The sequence below is a fragment of the Herpailurus yagouaroundi genome, unplaced genomic scaffold (genome assembly GCF_014898765.1).
Source record: "Herpailurus yagouaroundi ecotype Mexico unplaced genomic scaffold, PumYag 186, whole genome shotgun sequence".
NCBI lineage: Eukaryota > Metazoa > Chordata > Mammalia > Carnivora > Felidae > Herpailurus > Herpailurus yagouaroundi.
Genome location: NW_024412417.1, coordinates 40,008,409 through 40,029,530, shown reverse-complemented (window position 1 = coordinate 40,029,530; position 21,122 = coordinate 40,008,409). Strand labels below are relative to the sequence as shown.

The following is a 21,122-nucleotide window of genomic DNA, read 5'->3' as shown; positions in this document are numbered from 1 at the left end:
CTGGAGTGACCCCGGAGTGACCTGTGGTTCGCGTCGTCTCATTGTAATGCTAAAATCGCCACCGAGGAGGAGCACGCGGTCGTTAACGTAACACGAACACGCGATGTACGTGTAGGCTTGGTTTTTGAAGGCGCACCCGCGACCTTGTGCCCGCCCCTGCTTACGATGACAAGGCTGCCCTACTATCTAAATCATCATCCTGGGGGGGCCTGGCTGGCTCAGTGGGAAGAAGCATAGGCTCTTGATCTCGGGGTTGTGGGTTCGGCCCCACGCTCGCTGTGGAGATCATGTAAGAAATAAAATCTTGACAAATAAATAGTCGCCTAACCCTAAATAAAAGGAACCTATCCACCCTTGCTGGGGAGTCATACTTTGGAAGCTATCCCCTGCCCGGGGGTGGGGGTGGGGGGATCTCCTTATTTGCTGGAAATAGGTTCCTTTGTGTGACAACTCCCCCTGATGTCTTCTCTACCTGTAACTCACCAAGGAGCAAACTCACATTAGGTGAACTACAATGTCAGATGCCACTGTTGGTGAGGTTCATCAGCCGCCGCCCACCGCGGGGGGTGGGGGGGGGAATTGCTTCCCAGCTGCCCCTCCCCTAAGCCAGCCTGCTGCCCTCCTGCTGGGTACCAGGCCACTGCCTTGGACAGCTTCCCCCCACCAGCCCATCCCCAGTGACTCAGAGCCACATCGCTCCTCCTGGGTTGCCAAGGAAATAGTCAGAATTCCTGGTGCTTGAAGTCTGCTTCCAGAAAGATAGAATAGACACACTTCTCCCTATTTCTCCTGCTAAAACCCTTGGAGAGTATACGTAAAACAGACAGAAGACGACTCTGAAAGGTAGAAGGAAGACAGCCAGCTAGCAACCTCAGGACAGAGGAACAATATGGAAGTAAGGTCCCCAGACTGTATTTTGCCTCACGTCTCTCAGACTGGGACAAGCCGGCAACTAGAGACACCAATAAACACAGGGCTCAAAAAAAAGCACCAAGGAAAGCTTCTTGAGCTGACGGTCCAGAAAAGGGGCAGCCTGGCAAGACAAAACCTTTTTCACAATAACTGCTCTATTCTAGCAAACCTCACAGAGAAAACTGTGGCTCCGCCTCCACCCATGCTAGCCAAGGCCGGAGGGGGGACCGTAGAATCCCACCTTTGCCTAACCGTAGGGAGGCTCCCCAGCCCTCTGCCAGGATGGTGACAGAAGGGTCACATGGGGAGCGGGAGTTTCATCCTGGCCGGGCAGTAATGAACTCCCCCCCCCCCCCCACCCATGGGGTCAGTGGTTCTGTACTGTTTCTGGTCCAGTCTTCCCACATGTGTCTAGATTCTCTGTAAGCATCCTGTTCGGTAGCCCATTCAAGCGGCTCGCTCACTCTTACTTGGTGGCTCTCAGGATGGAACTTCTCAACAGTCCCGTGATCCTAGTGCTGTCTCTGGGGAAATCCAGCAAGAGAGCCGAGATCTCCGAGTGCAGCCTGGCCCAATCTTTCCGAGTCTGTTCTGATTCGGTAACAGTTAACATGCATTTGCTCTCTCTACTGCCTCTTTTCAAAGCAATTGTATCTGCCATGCAACTCCACTCCCTGACTGACCAGTCCGCTCTGGTCTTCAAAGCCCCATTGTCTATTTGAAATCTGGCCATTTGGCCTTCTAAGGGCTCAGCCTTTCTCCCACACCGTATTCTCATGTTCTCCTATTTTTTTTAAAGATTGTTTTCAATCCCCCAATGCTCCTGTGCTGATTTCATCGAAGCATACATTTTTAATGACTCCATTTCCTCCGTGATTTCCTGGGCAAGTCTGACTCCTAGAGACAGAGTATTTCAAGGATGAATGAACTTTAAGTTGCCTGTGGGTCTGTAAGAATTTCACTGAATACTTTCCTTTTTCAAACTACAGAGATGGCATATTGTGATTATCTTCTCGCATTCTTTTCTCTTTAACTTTTTCAAATTTAGAATAGATTTTAGATTTACAGAAATACTGAGTACAGAGAGTCCCCATATACCCTCCTTCACACCCAGTTTCTTCTATTAGTAACATCTTACGTTACTGTGGTGCATTTGTTACAATTATTGAACCAATATTTAGACATTGTTAACTAAGTCCATAGTTTGCATGAAGTTTCATTCTTTGTGTCTTAACTTTTTATTTTGAAATAATTTTTCAATCTATCCAGGAGCTGAAATAACGGTAGAGTTCCCTCTTTGATTTCACTGAATGTTAACATCTTACACAGTCATATTGCGATTACCAAACAAAAACTGTCATCAATAAAATAAAATCAATAAAATCAATAAAATACTGTCATCAATAAAATACTGTTAACTACAGACATCAATGAATTTCACCAGTTTTCCCATGAATATCCTTTTTAATTCTAGGATCCAATCCAGAATCTTACATTCCATTCACCTATAAAATCTTCTTAGCCTCCTCTTTAGAAAATATTAAGGAATATACAAAAATTCTAAGACTATTAAGTGAGTTTAACAATCTCACAAGATATATAAAAAACAATTTTATTTATATCCTAGTAAACATATGAAAATGAAATTTTAAAAAAATATTCCATTTACAATACCAAGAATACTTAGAAATACATTCAACAAAAAGCACAAAATCTAAACACTGAAAACTACAAAATATTACTGAGAAAACTGTAACAGATATCCTGAATCAATGGAGAAATATACCATGCTCTTGGATCATAAGACTCAATAGTGTTAAAATGGTAATTGATCTGTAGATTGAGTGCAATTCCTGTCAAAATCCCAGCATGTTCTTAACAGTTGACGATCTGATCCTAGAATTTTCATGAAGATGCAAAAAATGGGATTGGCAAAAACATTCGAGAAGAAACATAGGGGAACCTGGGGGGATCAGTTGGTTGAGCATTCGACTCTTGATTTCTGCTCAGGTCATGATCTCACAGTTCGTGAAATGAAGCCCCACGTTGGGCTCTGTGCTGACAGCACAGGGCCTGCTTGGGATTCTCTCTATCCCTCTCTCTCCACCCCTCCCCCTGAATAAACAGGCATAAAAGAAAGAAGAAAGAACATACTTAGAGAGGAATTACACTGATTCCAAACCTTTCTATGAAGCTGCAGGAATCAAGACAGTGTGGTATTTGCTTAAGGATCGACGTGTAGAGCAATGGGAAGAGAATCCAGGGCACAGATAAATCTGTGTGTTCAAGGTCAATTGATTTGGGATAAAGGCACGTAGGCAATTCAAAGGGAAAATAATACTCTCAGCAAACGGTGCTGGAACAGTTGGATACTTACACGCAAATTAAACCGAGATACCATTGTTCACCTATCAGCATGGCTAAAATCCAGAACACTGGCAACACCAAATGCTGGCGAGGAGGGAGAGTAACAGACTCTCACCCATTCAACCGCCCGTCGTATTTCAGTAGGTCTATTCCTGGATTCTCTATCCTGTGCCATGGGTCTAGACCTGCATCTCGTGGCTGCCTCTTCCCTCAGTTGATGACTATGGCTTTATAATAACCCCCCCCCCCCCAATCAGGAATTGTCCTTCTTTGTTCTTCTTTTTCAAAACGGGTTAGGCTATTCTAGGACCTTTGCAATTCTGTTTGAATTCTAGAATCAGCTTGCTTAGTTCTGTTTCTGAAAGTCTGTGGGGATTTTGCTTGGAATTGCATCAGTTCTGGGAAAACTGACATATGACAATATTGCCTCTTCCAGTCTACGATCTTGGCATATTTGTCTATTTGCTTATCTCATCTTTATTCTAGGCATTGTTTTGTAGTTTTCTGTGTACAGGTTCTGCATACATGTGTTCAGATTTACCCCTAAGCATTCATATTTTTGATGCCACTGAAAATGGTATTTTTAAAAAAATTTTTTAACGTTTTATTTATTTTTGAGACAGAGAGAGACAAAGCATGAACGGGGGAGGGGCAGAGAGAAAGGGAGACACAGAATCGGAAGCAGGCTCCAGGCTCTGAGCCATCAGCCCAGAGCCCGACGCGGGGCTCGAACTCACGGACCGTGAGATCGTGACCTGAGCTGAAGTCGGACGCTTAACCGACTGAGCCACCCAGGCGCCCCTGAAAATGGTATTTTAAAAAATTTCAATTTCTGATAGTTTGCTGCTAATGTATAGAAATGTTAGTCCTAGTAGCATTTTGGTAGAGTCCTTAGATTTTTTTTTTTTCATGTGCAGGTCACTTCAAAATGTTTCTTTCTTCCTTTCCAAGCAGTACACCTTGCATTTTTCTTCCTTTATTGCTCAGTGACTTATTGCACTAGCAGGACCTCTGGAGCAACACTGGATACAAGTGGTGGCAGTGGACGTTCTGGCTTTCCTCCTCATCTTAGGGAAGAAAGTATTCACTTATCACGATGACATTAAGGGTAAGTTTCTCAGTGGATGCCTTTTATCGGAATGCAAAGTCCCGTCTATTCCTCTTCCAAGTTTTCAATCATGAATAAATGCTGATATTGAGGAAACGCTTTTGCTTAGCTTATTGAGATGAACAGATATTTATTTTGACGGTATATTACATTGATTTTCTAATATTAAACCAAATTTGTATTCCAATGGAATACTCAACTTGATCTTGATAGATCATCCTTACTTTGGGTCACAGGCTTCATATTGCTAATATTTTGTTGAAGACTTTTGTGTCTATTCAAGAAGACCACGTATTGGTCTGATTTCCTCCCCTTGTTGGTGTCTTTTCCTGGTCTGGCATGAGGTCAAAGTTGGTCTCCAAAAATAAGTGCTCCTTTCGTCTCTATTTTCTGTCCATGCTTGTGCAAAATTGAGATTTCCTCCTTACTTGTTTCATAGAATTCACATTCAGACCTGGAGTTTCGAGGAAACGTTTTTATTAACAAATTCAATTTGTTTAATTTCATTTTGAGTCACTTTTGGTAGCCTGTGTCTTTTGAGGAACTTTTCCATTTCACATAAGCTGTCAAATTTGGCATTGAACAGTTTTTCATAATATCCCTTTTTAAAAATTGTTGGACACGTAGTAACATTCCCTCTTCCTTCTAATTTTTTATCAGTCTCCATAGGAGTTAACCAATTTCATTGGTTTACTCAAAGGATCATTTTGGTTTACACTGTTTCACTATTGTTTGCACATTTAGTAGGTCATTGATTTCAGCATATTTCCTTTTCTATTTCAGTTTTGTTTCTCTAGTTTTCAAATCTTAGATGGGTGATTTTGTACTACATTCTATTTCTAATGTGTAAAATTGAGGTACAATTGACAAATATTAGTTTCAGATGTACATGATTTGATACTTGTAGATATTGTGAAACGATCACAATAGGTCTTGTTAAAATCCGTGTTACCTTTTTAATATAAACATTTCAAACGACACATTTCCCTCTGATACTGCTTGAGCTGCAACTCACAAATTTTAGCATGTCGTTTTACTTTTCATTCAATTAAAAATATCTTCTAATTTTGCCTGTAATTTTTCTCTTTGACTCATGGTGATTTACAAGTATGTTGATAATTTCCAAACATTTGGGAGAGGGGGGGTGGTTTCCAGAGATCCAAAATTGATTTCCCATTTAATTCCATTGTGTCAGAGAACATATTATGATTTCAATTATTTTAAATGTATTGAGGCCTGTTTTATAGCCTAGTATACTGCCTATCCTTCTGAGTATTCCATATGCACTTGAAAAGGAAATTTCTATTCTCATGTTGCTGGGTCAAACGTTCTGTGTCAATTACACCAAATTGACTGTTCACATTTGTTCGTGTCCTATGTCCTGATTTTCTACTTGTTCTATCAATCAGTGTTAAAGGAGGGTTGAAATCCACAACTATAATTGTAGATTTTTTCCATTTTCCATTCAGCAGTATTAGTGTCCTATTATTAGTCCTATAAATACATTTCTGTTGTAATATACTGTTGTGTGTGTGTGTGTGTGTGTGTGTGTGTGTGTGTGTGTGTACAAAAGAATGATAGAGACCTGTAAGTATAAAGGAAGATAACACTCTGTTGGGAAAGGCAAAAAAGAGAATATACAAACATGTAGAAGTTCCCAATGTCAAGGAAGAGCTTGTTTTGAAAATAGATGTTGGTCTACAGAACAGTTGATTTATTACGTTTAAAAATAACATGTTGATTTCAATATGCCAATATTTACAAATTCGAAATCACGCCCTTTGCAACTGTTTACATTTATAATGAACAGTCTTAAATGGCAGAATCAAAGCTCCATTGCCCATAGCAGTGCCCTCTGCTGTGCAGATCTTGGCTTTTTCCTCCCCACTCCCCCACTTCCCTCTTCCTCACTCCAAAACTTCCTTGGCCGATCACTTAAATACAGTAAGTACACTTAAGTCTGGTCTTCAGATCCATTTTTAGGGGTACCCCAAGACAGAAGTACTGGGAGTGGATTGTAATTTTTCAAAATTCCTATGCAGAGGTCAAAAAACATCCAAAGACCATTTTTTTTTTAACGTATTCTATTTTCCCCAAACCCCTCCACCTACAAATCTAATTGTCTTTCCTTTCTCTTGCCTCTTTGCACTGATACCACCCATCTCTTTGAAAAAAATAGGTTTTTTATGTTTCTATTAGCCTGTAGACTAGGACTTTATTGATTCTATATCCAGCCACATAACCTGATGGCTGGAACACGGATGACACTGAAATGTGACTACACTTAATTTGCAACCCCATAATTTAATAAGAGCTTCTAGGTACCTTATTTGCTTCATTTAACTCTCAAAACAGTCGTTAGGCATTATCCACATTTTATAGATAAGGAAAGCCAAGCTCAGAGAGATCGCTGCTGCTAAACTGCCCGAGTGAAAACTCGAGTGGCAGATTGCAAAGCTCATGCCTGCCCCACGACTGCCAGGTCACTGCTCACTGACACCGCCCCTCCACGGCAGGCACAACGCAGGGGACTATGGAAGAGAAACTGAAGCTTGAATAACTGTCGGGGTTCGTAGAAACACAACAATGGAGAACCTCCCAGAAGAGGGAAATGTTAAGAAGGAAGCAAGCACAGTCTACAAGTGAGGCTGAATTGAAATGAACTGGAGATGCAGATCACACAGAACGGATTTGGTTTGAAATGGTCACCAGTGGCTTCAGAGAAGGAAACTGAAACCCACCTCTGCTAGGAAGAGACCATGGGCTCGAAGAACACGGGGTTTGCATCTCGGACCTGCCACGGAAGCCTTACCCAGGACAGGTGTCTAAGTGTCTGTACGCTTCAGCTTCCCTGTCCCGAGAACCTTCTTGTTTGCCCCCAAGCACACAAGCCTGAAATCGGGTTCTGCAGGTAACGTACAACACCGGCACGAAGCAGGCACTCAGGAAGTCTTAATCCTCTGGCCTGGCAGGGACCATTTTCCTGAATTACAATGAAGACAAACAAAGTTAGCATCTCTGGGGCCAGAAGTAACCCCTCCAAAGCAAGATGTGCTGAAGAACTAGGGGGACGGCGAAGAAGTCAGCACAGGCGGGGATGGGACGGATATGGGGTTTCAAAAGGGGGTTCTCTCCACGTCATGTCACAGCAGAGTGAAGCTGGAGAAGGTCCAGCTCACTGGAGGGGAACTGGGGTGCTTCGTTTCAAACGTGTAGAGCATGCACGTGGAGAGGAAATAAGTCAGTGAAAACACAAAGAGTGTCAGGAAAAAGGGCTTTACCTGAAATGAGAAGAGGGACCTAGTTCCTTTAAGGAAATAAGTCAGAAGGACCACACACAAGTACGAGGAAGCAGATTCCCCTGGCCACTACCACGCTAAGGATCCCTCCCACCAGTGTTCCTTCTCTTCTGTCGGGGCAGCAAGGAGAAAGTTATCTTTTCAAGAAACACCCTCTCTAGTTTACTGCTTATACTTAAATACACAGATTTTTTAATCCACTCATCTGAAACCTCTCACAATGGACTGACTTCTCAAAAACGAATTCATATTCTTAAACAAGGAAAGGCTCAGCCGACTCGTTGCTAAGACGTCAACCAATTGCTGATATACTCTATATCGAAAGGATATGTGCATGAAAGTGATCTGGCACAGATTTTCATTAAAAATCTAAATTAAAAAATTCAGACTTTCAATTCAGACACATAGAAGCAGAGCCAAAATCGAGTAATCTAGGTATTAATGGGAAGCCTCCCGTTTGCTGGCATCTAACAAGTAAAGGGATCCGATTACAATGTACTCCAAGAACAAATGCACGTCGATTTAACTGTGGCCCCTTCCCAGGGACTGAGAAGACGGGTTATCACTGGGCACAAAGGGTTTCTGTGTACGTGACAAGAACCTAGGCAACGCCACTATCCATAGGTTAAGGATGCTATTCGCTCCACTCTGGAGGGGAAAAGAAAAAGATACAAGTTCAATATCCGGAATTTAACCACAACAGAGAGAAGATTAGAGCCATTCTTTTTTTTTTTTTTTTTTTTTTTAACACGAATGAAAGACATAGTTATCAATCTTGAAATACAGGCATTAGCAAGTTTACTCCACACATGGAATACAGGCACTATTATTTTTTTTTTTTACTTTAATATGCAAATTTAAGCAAGTATCCCAATCACCTCTACGAAAGCTTTTCATTTTCCAGTAAGACCTCTGACAAAGTGAATGCAGAACGAGTGAAATACACAGGACCTTATGTTATGTCTGTTGGTCTTTGGCACATTTATCAAGTTGGAAAATGTCAGAAGGCAATAAAAATTTCGAATGACTGTTTTGCACATTCTTTTAATCGTCTTTACATCAAAATATAAGGCCACAAAAAGGCAAGCTGAAATTTCAGGATATGTGGAATAGTTTTAATAAAGAGTTTTACATACAGTACCTTACATATAGAACAGTGTGTTTGCAAATTTAAATAATATCTGAATGTACAGTGGCATGTATTCTTATCAAAGATAAATTCAAGTTTACTGTGTATCAGTTCTACAATGCATTTACACAGATCGCTAGAACTGATAAACAGAATGAGGCATAAAATATTCAAGTGTTATATCATCAAATAGCCTCCTCTTAACAGTCTTTTTCCCCCTTTTTAAAAAAGTTTCAAAACCTGTACATACATTTTTAATTTTTAAAAACAGTCTGTTAAAAGGTAACATTTCATGTTAACCACCAACTCTTATAGTCTATAGTAATAAAACTAGATATGTGTAGATATAAATATGTGTAGACTATGTACATATGTACGTTGAGTGTTTGTTTCAAACAAGCACACGCGGACGCACACCTGCGCACAAAGCATGGTGGCACACGACTCACAAGGGCACTGGCAGACAGGAGGACCCGGGCCCGAACTCCAGCAAGAGCTAACTCAGCAACTTATAGTCGCCTTTGGTTTCAGAAATTTGTCCATTTGTGACCAAAGCTAAACATTTTGAGTGCGCGTGTATTTTTTAAAAATAAAATTCATCTTCAGAAATGAAGCGTTTCCAGTATTCCACTACCAGCAGTTAAAAACATCCACAGCCACAAATTGTTTCGACATTTTTGTCACTCCTCATCCCAGCTGAGGTTATTTACAATTTTTATCTGAAGGCAAACACCAAGCATACTCAGGATCAAGCTGTACGCCGATGCCTGAATACCGCATTCAACTCTACAGAGTACGTGTGTCCCGTGTAGGACATCGGGTGTCTGATGGGCTGACGGCCTATGTAAGACGTTGGGAGTAGAACTCCCGGGGTATTTAACGTTCTCTCCCCAGCAGTGTCATCGTCATTTGGCACGCTGACCCTTCTGTGAGCCATTCTGTTTACAATGAGCTTACTGCCTGCAAAATAAATTCCAATTATTTGGCATTTGTTTTTAAATATGTGATCATAATGAAGCAAGAATTCCACAACTGTTTTCCTGGGAAGTGAGGCTTCCACTGTCAGTTTTCTGGTTAAGGACATTCATCACCTAATAAACAGCTCATGATCCTATAGAAGTTTAAATACTCTAAACTGCGGTGCAGCCGGACGAACTGTGGAGAAGACAGTTCGTAGTATTATAAGCAACCTTACGGAACTCTCCGGAATTTCCATTTCCTCTACAATTTTGCTGTAGGCCAAATTCTGCTTCGTTACATGGACCTCTCTACTAAAAATTACATAAACACACCATACTTCTTTCTACAGGTATCTCGAGCTTCGTGTAAGCAACTATTCAAAACTCCCGCCAACTCGATTTCCTTGGCATAAGTTATATTCCACATCATTGATCCCTGGCATAGATCACATTATCGTTTGTAGCTTGCTCATAAGCTTTTTTTTAACATCAGCTTCCTTGATAAAGCTGTTCTTCATTTTCCTTTCCAAGGTGCCATCCTATTGATGTCACAAATCAGTAAATGACCAAACACCACTAAGCTTTTTATAACTATCCACGTAGCAGTCATGTGGATAATAAAAACGATCGCCTGAAGAGACCCACGTTCTTTTCATTCGGCTTTCACTGCTGTCATACGGAGCAAAGAGTCGCTATCTGCTGCACTTTGCCCATGTCGATTAGGAGCTGTTTGATATGGCGTTTAAGTTGGGGCAGTCTCGCAAGAGGATCCGGTGGCTCCAACTCCCCTGTGAAATCAAGCCAGCTTTCCAGAACTAAAGGAGAGAAGAGAACAAGCAGATTGAAATGGCAACTGGGAGAAGCCACAAAATGGTGTAACTGGGAGGCTGGGGGAGGGTGGAGACAGAGACGACGTCCCCTTCGCTAGAAGGGCCAACAGACTCACGCCTGTCGAAGGGTATAGCATCCGTTCCACCTATCCCACAAGAGCTCTAGTGCTTCTTGGTGACTTTGTTGTTATTTTAGATAGTTCTTTCCTTTATAGGTATAAACTAATTTCATTTTGAACATCTCCTTCTACTCTCTTCTGAACAGGAAATAACAGTTCCCTGTGCCTGCTGAAGCTTTCTATTATTTTCGATTTAAATCCTCTCCACTCCATTTTCAATGAAATTTAGCTACTCCCACCATTGCTTTTCTTAAATCAGGAAGTTCTTAACAAAGGAAAGGAGGTGGCAATTTCTCAGTGTCCCTTTCAGTCCCACTATTTTATCATTACTTTTAAAAATGTGCAAGCACATTAGAAGTCTAGGCAGAATACAATTAGTTATTCTACACTTTTTATTAATAATAAGGGACAGTGTCAAGTTGCACATTGTTTTCCCTTCAGAAATCTACTCAAAACATTAAAGTAACAAAAAGCTAGCTTAAACCCAATGGAAGATGCTTTTGAAATGGGTTTCCATTTACTCTTTTCTCAGGGAAAAACAAAGCAGTAGGAGTTCTAATTTAGTGTGGGGTGAAATTTAAAAACGGGAATATAATCTATGTATGACGTTAGGAAAAGAACCAAAACACTGGATTAGGAATTAGGTAATCTTATCCTATTTTCTCAACTTTCCTGTCTATACCCTCAGGCTCCTGTGTGATAAAAACAAAACTATAAAAGAAAACCATTTGAAAATGTGTCTGCACACTTAAGGTTTACCTATCCAGCTTGCAGGAGTTTCCTGTTGTTAATTTTACTGACCTACTGACCAAAGTGATAGCAAAGATACAAAGGATTTTCCCCCATATTTTAAATATGCTTAAGGTCCGTAAACTAACTTCCAAAAAAAAAGAAAAAAAAAAAAAATCACAGTTCAATGAAACTAATAAATATTCCATATGTGCTTTATACTGCATCCAGCAAATGGGCAGTATTTAATAAATATCCAACTTTAGCTTTTATTTGTTTTTATTTTTTAAATTTTAATTAAAAAAATTTTTTTAAATTTTTAAAATTTACATCCAACTTAGCATATAGCGCAACACTGATTTCAGGAGGACATTCCTTAATGCCCCTTACCCATTTAGCCCATCCCCCCTCCCACAACCCCTCCCGGAACCCTCAGTCTGTTCTCCATATTTAAGAGTCTCTTATGTTTTGTCCCCCTCCCTGTTTTTATCTTATTTTTGCTTCCCTTCCCTTATGTTCATCTATTCTGTGTCTTAAAGTCCAATAAACACCCAACTTAAAAACAACCAAGATAACATCCAGTCATACTGTCTTCAGCCTAAAACACCCTGAATGCCATCTGTGTTAAACGAGATGTAAATGATCAAGACGCTCCATCAGGACAGACAGGATCTACAGTTCCCACCCCATAATTCACATAACACTTCACATAATGTCTCTGTAACAACAACGGACACTTTACATACTAGAGTCACTGTATTTTAGTTCTTTCTTAAAATTACCATCGACTTCTTTTTCTATTAGGTCCATCCTGCTGGCAACTTCTTTCTGGACATTCTCTATGTGTGTAAGGAGATTGAGCTGCCACTGAAGATGTGCGTGTCCGGAGTCGTCAGTGCTCTTTTTATCATTATAAATAAATACCGTATTCCTTTCAGCTGGATTCTTCTCCAAAGAACCATTGGGAAAAAAAACAGAATGGGGCGAAATATAATGTCATAACGGGAAAGACAGCATGAAACACCTCATTACCACAATGATCAGTGAAATCCAACCTGACTCACAGAACAGTCTTAAAGGAAGTGCTAGCATATAATTACATTTTATCTGCTGGTCCTTAGAAGAGCAAAAATGCCTTCCATGTCTCTCCACGATGCCTCGCACAGGGCCACACAGGGTGGAAGTCATTCAATAAAACATGCTAAAGAAAGGAAGTCGCTAATGATACTCTGTACCTAAAAAGCCCAGCTAATTTTAGACTGACTCCTTCTTCGATTAATCCAAACTAAGGACATAAGCGGAGTGAAGGCAGAAAGCAATGACGGAAAAATCATGAAAACTGGCAAAGGCCAGTTTAAAGTCAAATTAACTGCAGGCTGTAATTAACTGCTGCAATTAAATCAATGAGGCAAGAGAAAGTTAAGAATCTTTTAAAAACTTAAAAAAAGTGTAAACTGCTTAACACATACACAGAAAATCTGAACCGAGACTCACCAGGAAGAATTCATTTCATAAAAGGGATATGCATTTCACAAAATAATTTGCCACAAATATCAGGAAATGTAAGCTTCCCAAATTTATTTACCGTGATTTCTTGATGAAATAGGCCAGAAAAATAAAGGATTATTTTAGTGGCATTACTAGCTGAAAATCAATGAAAAATGAGGAAACGGCATCACTAAGACAATCCCTGTGACTAGGAAAGAAGTTTATAAATACTCAGTGTACAAAGAGCTATAAAAACCCACTGTATCGCCTAATGGAATTGATACGCAGACGCGAACGTGCTATGGTTTTAAAAAGGTTAGAGCACCATCTTTTATCTGAAACACACAAAAAGAGCAGACGAATTATATTAACACATACACACACGCACACACGCACACATTCTCACACACAGACATCTTCATTTGGAAAAAACTGTGGCTCATGGTTTTCGGAGGCATCTAAGTGCATTTATAAAACTGAGACTTTGGTCAGGGCAAAAGTTGACCGCATCTACAATCCTGAACTAGGGGATAATTAAATGTTCAAATGGCCAGTGTTTTCTTATAGAGAAGCAAAAGATGTTTTCACCCTAACCAGGCACCCGTGAACTTGGAAATATAAGCATAATTTTACTGGGAATTCAGTTGTCTGATTTTAGAAAATTTTCCTACATTCTATCCTATCTTCCAAGCCAAAACAAATGAGATAGTTCTACCTTGTCAGGCATCCCATCTTCTTTCACTGAATACCGTGAACGGTTTTTATCTTTCCTGCGGAATTCTTGTTCTTCTTCAAAACTGCTAACATCGTCGTCGTCTGAGCTCCCAGGGTCTGCGAGACATTTGCAGTCTTGACCAAAATTTTGTGGCTTTTGGTAGCTGTGCTCACTTGTTATGTAAGTTCCTTCCATTTTTAGGGGCACACGAGGTGGTTCTTTATGGTTCTGAACACGGTATTTCTTCTCCTCAACACTCCCTGTGTCTTGTGCTGTCATTTTTTTCTCTACCCCCGCAATTCCTTGATCTTGGCCTTTTCGCTTTCCAGAACAAGCCCAGAGATGGAGGTCGGGATGATGTTGATTCCTTACAACAAAGTTGGAGAAAGAGCAGTTCAGGAAAAAACAAGTTTCAGAATGTAAGATGATACAGGTAACCCTTCATGGTCCGTGCCCGTTTCACACCAAGTGTGCGCGCTCAGGCGGACTGACCCCACTTCCCCACTGAAAACCTAGACTCCCACCCAGGGAACCGGGTTAGGAAGAGGGCAGGGACTCTAGACAAAAGCAGACGTACGCTTTAGGTTAACCTGCCCCAGAACTTAAGCCAAAGTTGGAATTCTCACGATTTTACAGAAATAATACTGAGGTAGAAGAAAAGCAATGGTGAGTGTAATCCTGTGGACAGTTCACAGCAATACTTGATATACGTGCACTTCTTTTTCTGACTTTTCACTGGATTTTTAAAAATCGTATGGCATGAAAAACTTTTATGTGAGTCCATTTTAACAGCTTCCTTTGATCAAAAAGTGATACTTGCTCCTGATAAAACATTCAGGCAATAAATGTGTACAAAGGAAAAACCTCCCTGCGTGGCAATCATAAAAAAACTGAGGCATAACCTTTCAGACATTTTCTATACATATAAAATTACATTTTACCTATTTATTTTTTTAACTATAGGTCTGACAAAGAATTTCTACTTTTGGTTTAATTACTCTTTTTAAAGGGGTAAGCATACACTTTCTCTTTTTACACACATGGGGCTCTCAATTTGCCTTCTTCGCATATGACACATGTGGGAGCTTGCCACATCAGGACACAGACGTTTCCCTTAACTCTAGTAGCTGAACAGTATCAATGTGCCACAGTCTGGGCTCACCAGCCAATCCCCCACCTACCGACGTGCGTGCGTGTTCGTGTGATCGCTGCGCACAAGTGGGGACTTTCAGTCAGATATGGAGCGGCTGGATAATGGGTACACGTCTTAAATTGGGAAGTAACTGCCCAAGTGGCCTCCAAAGAGGTTGTACTAATTACACCCTCACCAACAGGCTACAATGACATCCCTTTATCTACCCCCATCCTCACTAAACATGTGAGCATGTGATACTGCACAGCTACTTCATCATTAAAATCCTTCATTGAGTACACAGGAATTCTTTCATCAGAGGTGGTAAGAAAGGAGGATATTCAAGAGGCATAAACCTTTCAGAAGGCTCAATAATGTTTGTGAATTATTTCCAGATTAGATAAATACCCAGGGGTCAAATTAGTTTTCTTCTAATACCCAAGTATTATTTCTGAAATTATAAATTTTAACTTTTGAACCCTTAATAATTTAGTAACAGAAAACATTAAAATTCTTACCCAGTAAGAGACATAGCAGAAAGCTGGTTTTATAGTCTAACGGTCCAGTGGGTCGAATCCTACTGTGCCACTGAGGATCCTAGACAAGTTACATAACCTCTGTCTTTGACTACCCACCTATCAAATGAGGTAGGATCTATTTTTCAGGCTTATTTTAAGGATTAAATAAAATCTCATATGAAAGCACCGATTTCTGGCATGAAGTAGACTTTATTTTCAGACTTTCAATAAATAGCTAATGACAACAAATTCTATCATTAGAAATATTAACATAAAGAGAGGCCACAGACATGAGGCCAAATTGGTCCAGTTTAAACCCTTATTGAAAGAATGAATGCATTGAAATTCAAATTCCTATCAAGGACAACCAGGCTTTCATCTTTTAAGTTTACTTTTTTTTTTTTTTTTTTTAAAGTAATCCCTACACCCAACATGGGGCTCGAACTCACAACCCTGAGATCAAGAGTCGCATGCTCTTTGGGGGAACCTGGGTGGCTCAGTCGTTGAGTGTACAACTCTTGGTTTCAGCTCAGGTCATGATCTCACAGTTCGTGGGTTGGAGTCCCGCATCTGGCTCCGTGCTAACAGCGTGGAGCCTGCTTGGGATTCTCTCTCCCTTTCTTGCTCTCTCTCTCTCTGCCCCTTCCCCGGCTTGTGTGCACATGCAAATACACTGAACAAAGGAGAGCCAAGATGGTGGAGAAGTAGAGGAATTGGAATTTATCTCATCCCTCAAACACAGCAGTATTGAGGTGAGAACACTTGGAATTCCAGGAACCCAGGCTGCAGAGTGACAGAAACATCGGGTGTCGGGAGACAGCTTGGCAGGACAGAAGTGGGTGTTTGAAAATTGGGAGAGATAAAACATGTGGCGTAGGCATGGAGAAAAGGGAACCCCTTTGATGGAGAAACAAAAGGAAGAGAAAGAGAAGCTGTGGAAGAGTGGGGTTGTGTTTGGACAAGAGAAAAACCTCTCTGGACCACAGACAGAATGAAAACTACAGCCTCAGGAATGAAGATCAGAGTTTTCAGGGTTGCGTGACGTGGTCCGGACCCGAGCCCACCGTGTGCGTGCCCCTGGAGGGAATAGGAGCTGGCCCCGGGGTTCTGTAATGATCTGGGGGCACACTGGGAGGGAGCAGTCCCCTCCCTTGAGTACTGTGGGAAGAGGGTATACAGGGTCAGGACAAAAGACCCCGCAGGCGCCAGCCAGAGGCCCATTGTCGATTAGGGGAGTGGCGCTATGGTTCTGGAGAACCAGGCCACGTAGAGTGGGATCCTTTAAGACATCAGGATTTTAATCTCAGCCAAGCGCCCGGGAGGCACGAGAGACTGTGGAGCGGGACAAACCGGCTACCCGTGCCTGCGCAGCCCTGAGAGGACAGCATGAACAGTGTGGTTTGGGACACCCCGTAGAGGGAGGATAGACTGGGGTGTTGCCATTTTTCTCCCCATCACCAACAAGGTGGAGTTTCAGGAAACAGGACAGCGGCCCCGCAGTGGAGGGGGGACCTCACCCCTCTGTGCCCGGTAACTGCGTATCTACGAGAGACTGACACTGATTAAACCGGACGGACCCTCCTCCAGACCAGCACAGCCACCAGTCCCAGGCAGCGACACCCAACTGTCCTGCAGTTTTGCATTTTCTGATTTGATTTTTGGTCAATTCTTATTTTGAATGTGTGTGCGTGTGTGTGTGTGTGTGTGTGTGTGTGTGTTTTTCTTTATGTTTCTTTCTCTGTTCGGGTTGTCTGTTTAATCAGGCATTTTACTCTATTCTTTTTACACCTTTTCTGTAACTCCTTCTTTATTTTCCTCTCTCTCTCTGGATTAAGCCTTATAGTTTCTTTGATTCTCTGCCTGGTCTTTTTTTCCTACCTCTGTCATCTCTCTCTTTGTATGGGATAAGGCTTCTTCCAGCCCCTCCTCCACCTTTTTCCATTTTTTTCCAGGGTTACTTCAAGAAACAAATCAAAGCACAGCTGGTGGAAGGTCCAAACCACCACTACGAGTAGGGAAACAACACAAACAGAGTCACAACAACAGGGAGCATGCAAGACATTCCAAAAACACCTCCTGAAGGGCCAGGCCCTGGACAGTGTATGACCCCTTTTTAATATAGTAGTGCTCACAGGTATAGGACACATAACAAGCTATTAAAACACGTAAAAGAAAACTAGCCAAAATGACAAAACAGAAGAATTCTCCTCAAAAGAAATTCCAGGAAGAAATGACAACCAGAGAACCGCTCAAAACAGATATAAAAAATGTATCTGAACATGGATTTAGAACAATAGTCATTAAGACTAATAGCTGGGCTTGCAAAAAGCATAGAAGACAGCAGAGAATCTCTAGCTGCGGAGATCAAGGACCTAAGAAAGACTCACAACGAATTAAGAAACGCTACAAATGAGATGCAAAATAAACTAGATGCAGTGACAACAAGGATGGAAGAAGCAGAGGGCAGAATAGAAGATAAAAATATGGAAAATGATGAAACTGAGAGAAGGAGGGACAGAAATGACTAGACCACAAGGGGAGAATTAGAGACCTAAGTGATTCAATGAAACATAATAAACCTCATAATAAGGTTTATCTGACCAAGCTATAGCTGAGAACTTCCCTAATCTGGGGAAGGAAGCAGACATCCAAGTCCAGGAGGCACAGAGAACTGCCTTCAAAATCAACAAAAACATGTCAACACCATGACATATCATAGCGAAACCGCCAAAATACAAAGACAAAAATTCTGAAAGTGGCTAGGGACAAACGGGACTTAATCTATAAGGGCAGACACATAAGGGTAGTAGCAGACCGGTCCATGGAAACGTGGCAGGCCAGAAGGGAGTGGCAGGAAATATTCAATGTGCTGAATAGGACAAATATGCAGCCAAAAATCCTTTATCCAGCAAGGCTGTCATTGAGGATAGGAGAGATAAAGGCTTTCCCAAACAAAAACTGAAGGAGTTCATCACCACTAAACCAGCACTGCAGGAGATCCTACGGGGGAACTCTGTGAGTGGAAAGCAGCAAAGACTACAAAGGACCACAGACATCACCACAAGCACAAAACCTACAGATAACACGACACTAAATCCGTATCTTTCAATAGTCACCTTGAAAGTAAATGGACTAAATGCCCCAATCAGAAGACCCAGGGTATCAGAATAGATAAAAAAACCAAGATCCATCTATATGCTGTCCACAAGAGACCCATTTTAGACCTGAGGACACAGGCAGATTGAAAGTGAGGGGATGGAGAACCACCTATCATGCTACTGGAAGTCCAAAGAAAGCTGGAGTAGCCATACTTATATCAGACAAATTAGATTTTAAGCCAAAGACTAACAGGAGATGAAGAAGGACATTATATCATAATGAAGGGGTCTATCCATCAAGAAGACCCAACAATTATAAACAATTGTAAATAAATATATGAAGCACTCAAATATATAAAACAATTAATTACAAACAACAGCTAACTTATTGATAATAATACTGTAATTGTAGGTGACTTTAATACTCCATTTATAACAATGGACAGATCATACAGACAGAAAATCAATAAGGAAACAACGGCCTTGAACGATATACTGGACCAGACTGTCTTAACAGATATATTTAGAACTTTTCATCCAAAAGCAGCAGAATACACATTCTTCTCAAGTGCACATGAAACATGTTCTAAAACAGATCACGTAACAGCCTAGGTCACAAAACAGCCCTCAACAAATATAAAAGGATTGAGATCATACCATGCATATTTTCAGATCGCAACGCAACGAAACTTGCAACCAACCACAAGAAAAATGCATGAAGATTAAAGAACATCCTACTAAAGAATGAATGGGTCAACTGGGAAATTGAAAAAAAATTTAAAAATATATGGAAGCAAATGAAAATGAAAACATGACAGTCCAAACCCTTTGGGATGCAGCAAAGGCAGTCCTAGGAGGAAAATACATTGCAAACCAGGCCTATCTCAAAAAGCAAGAAAGATCCCAAACGCAGAACCTAACCTCACACCGAAAGGAACTAGAAACAGAGCAGCAAAGAAAGCCCAAAGCCAGCAGAAGAAGAGAAATAATAAAGATTAGAACAGAAATAAACAAAACAGAATCCAAAAAAAAAAAAAAAAAAAATAGAACTGATCCATGAATCTAAGAGCTGGTTTTTTGAAAGAATAAACAAAATCGATAAACCCCTAGCCAGACTTCTAAGAAGAGAGAGAACCCAAATAGATAGAATCACGAATGAAAAGAGGAGAGATCACAACGAACACCACAAGAATACAAACAATTATGAGAGAATACTATGAAAAATTGTATGCCCACAAACTGGACAATCTGGAAGACATGGACAAATTCCTAGATACCCACACACTACCAAAACTCAAGTGGGAAGAAATAGGAAATTTGAACAGACCCCATAACCAGCGAAGAAACTAACCCTGGCCCAAATGGCTTCCAAGGGGAATTCTACCAGACATTTAAAGCAGAGTTCATACCTATTCTTCTCAAGCTGTTCCAGAAAAATAGACACAGAAGGAAAGCTCCCAGACTCATTCTATGAAGCCAACATTATCTTGATTCCCAAACCAGACAAAAATCCCAGTAAAAAGGAGAATTACAGGCCAATATCCCTGATGAACACGGATGCAAAAATTTTCATTAAGATACTAGTAAATCAAATTCAACAGTATAGTAAAAGAATTATTCACCATGATCAAGTAGGGTTCATTCTTGATCTGCAGGGCTGACTTAATATTCACAAATCAATGTGATACATCGCATTAATAGAAGAAAGGATAAGAATCATATGATCCTGTCAATAGATGCAGAAAAAGCATTTGACAAAATACAGCATCCTGTCTTAATAAAAACCCTCAAGAAAGTTGAGACAGAAGGAACATACCTTAACATCATAAAAGACATATATGAAAGGCCCACAGCTAATATCATCCTCAATGGGGAAAAACTGAGAGCTTTCCCCCCTGAGATCAGGAACACGACACGGATTTCCACTCTCACCACAGTGTTGGAAGTCCTAGCCTCAGCAATCAAATAACAAAGTGAAATAAAGGCATCGAAATTGGCAAAGAAGAAGTCAAACTTTCACTTTTCACAGACAGCATGATACTCTACATGGAAAACCCAAAAGACTCCACCAAAAATCTGCTACAACTGATACATGAATTCAGCAAAGTTGCAGGATATTAAGTCAATGTATAGAAATCAGCTGCATTTCTATACACAATAAAGCAACAGAAAGAGATATCAAGGAATCAATCCCACTTACAATTGTACCAAGAACCATAAAATACCTAAAAATAAACCTAACCAAAGAGGTAAAAGATCTGTATGCTGAAAACAATAGAAAGCTTATGAAAGAAACTGAAGAAGACAAAGAAATGGAAAAACATTCCATGCTCAGGGACTGGAAGAATAAATATTGTAAAAATGTCAATACTACCCAAAGCAATCTACACATTCAGTGCAATCCCTCTCAAAATAACACCAGAATTCTTCAGAGAGCTAGAACAAACAGTCCTAAAATTTGTATGGAACCAGAAAAGATCCCGAATAGCCCAAGTAATATTGAAAAAGAAAACCAAAGCTGGAGGCATCACAATCCCGGACGTTAGCCTCTACTACAAGGCTGTAATCATCAAGACAGTATGGTATTGGCACAAATACCATACACCATAGACCCATGGTAGACCCATAAATCAGTGGAATAGAGAACCCAGAAATGGACCCACACATGTATGGCCAACTAACCTTCGACAAAGCAGGAAACAGTATCCAATGGAATAAA

General features: G+C 40.7%; 1 protein-coding gene across 3 annotated transcripts in view; it reads right to left on the bottom strand.

Moving 5' to 3' along the window:
• Window positions 1–6,080: 6,080 nt before the first annotated feature.
• The window catches only part of PHF20L1 (PHD finger protein 20 like 1), an 89,283-nt gene continuing 74,241 nt past the window's right edge, over window positions 6,081–21,122 (bottom strand). For all 3 annotated transcript variants that reach the window (XM_040494459.1, XM_040494458.1, XM_040494460.1), the window contains 3 exons: window positions 13,656–14,022; window positions 12,235–12,397; window positions 6,081–10,589 (listed from right to left, as the gene is read on the bottom strand). In XM_040494459.1, coding sequence (XP_040350393.1) covers window positions 10,447–10,589; window positions 12,235–12,397; window positions 13,656–14,022 — 673 coding nt within the window. In that variant the 3' untranslated portion in view covers window positions 6,081–10,446. The remainder of the gene's footprint in view (window positions 10,590–12,234; window positions 12,398–13,655; window positions 14,023–21,122) is intronic.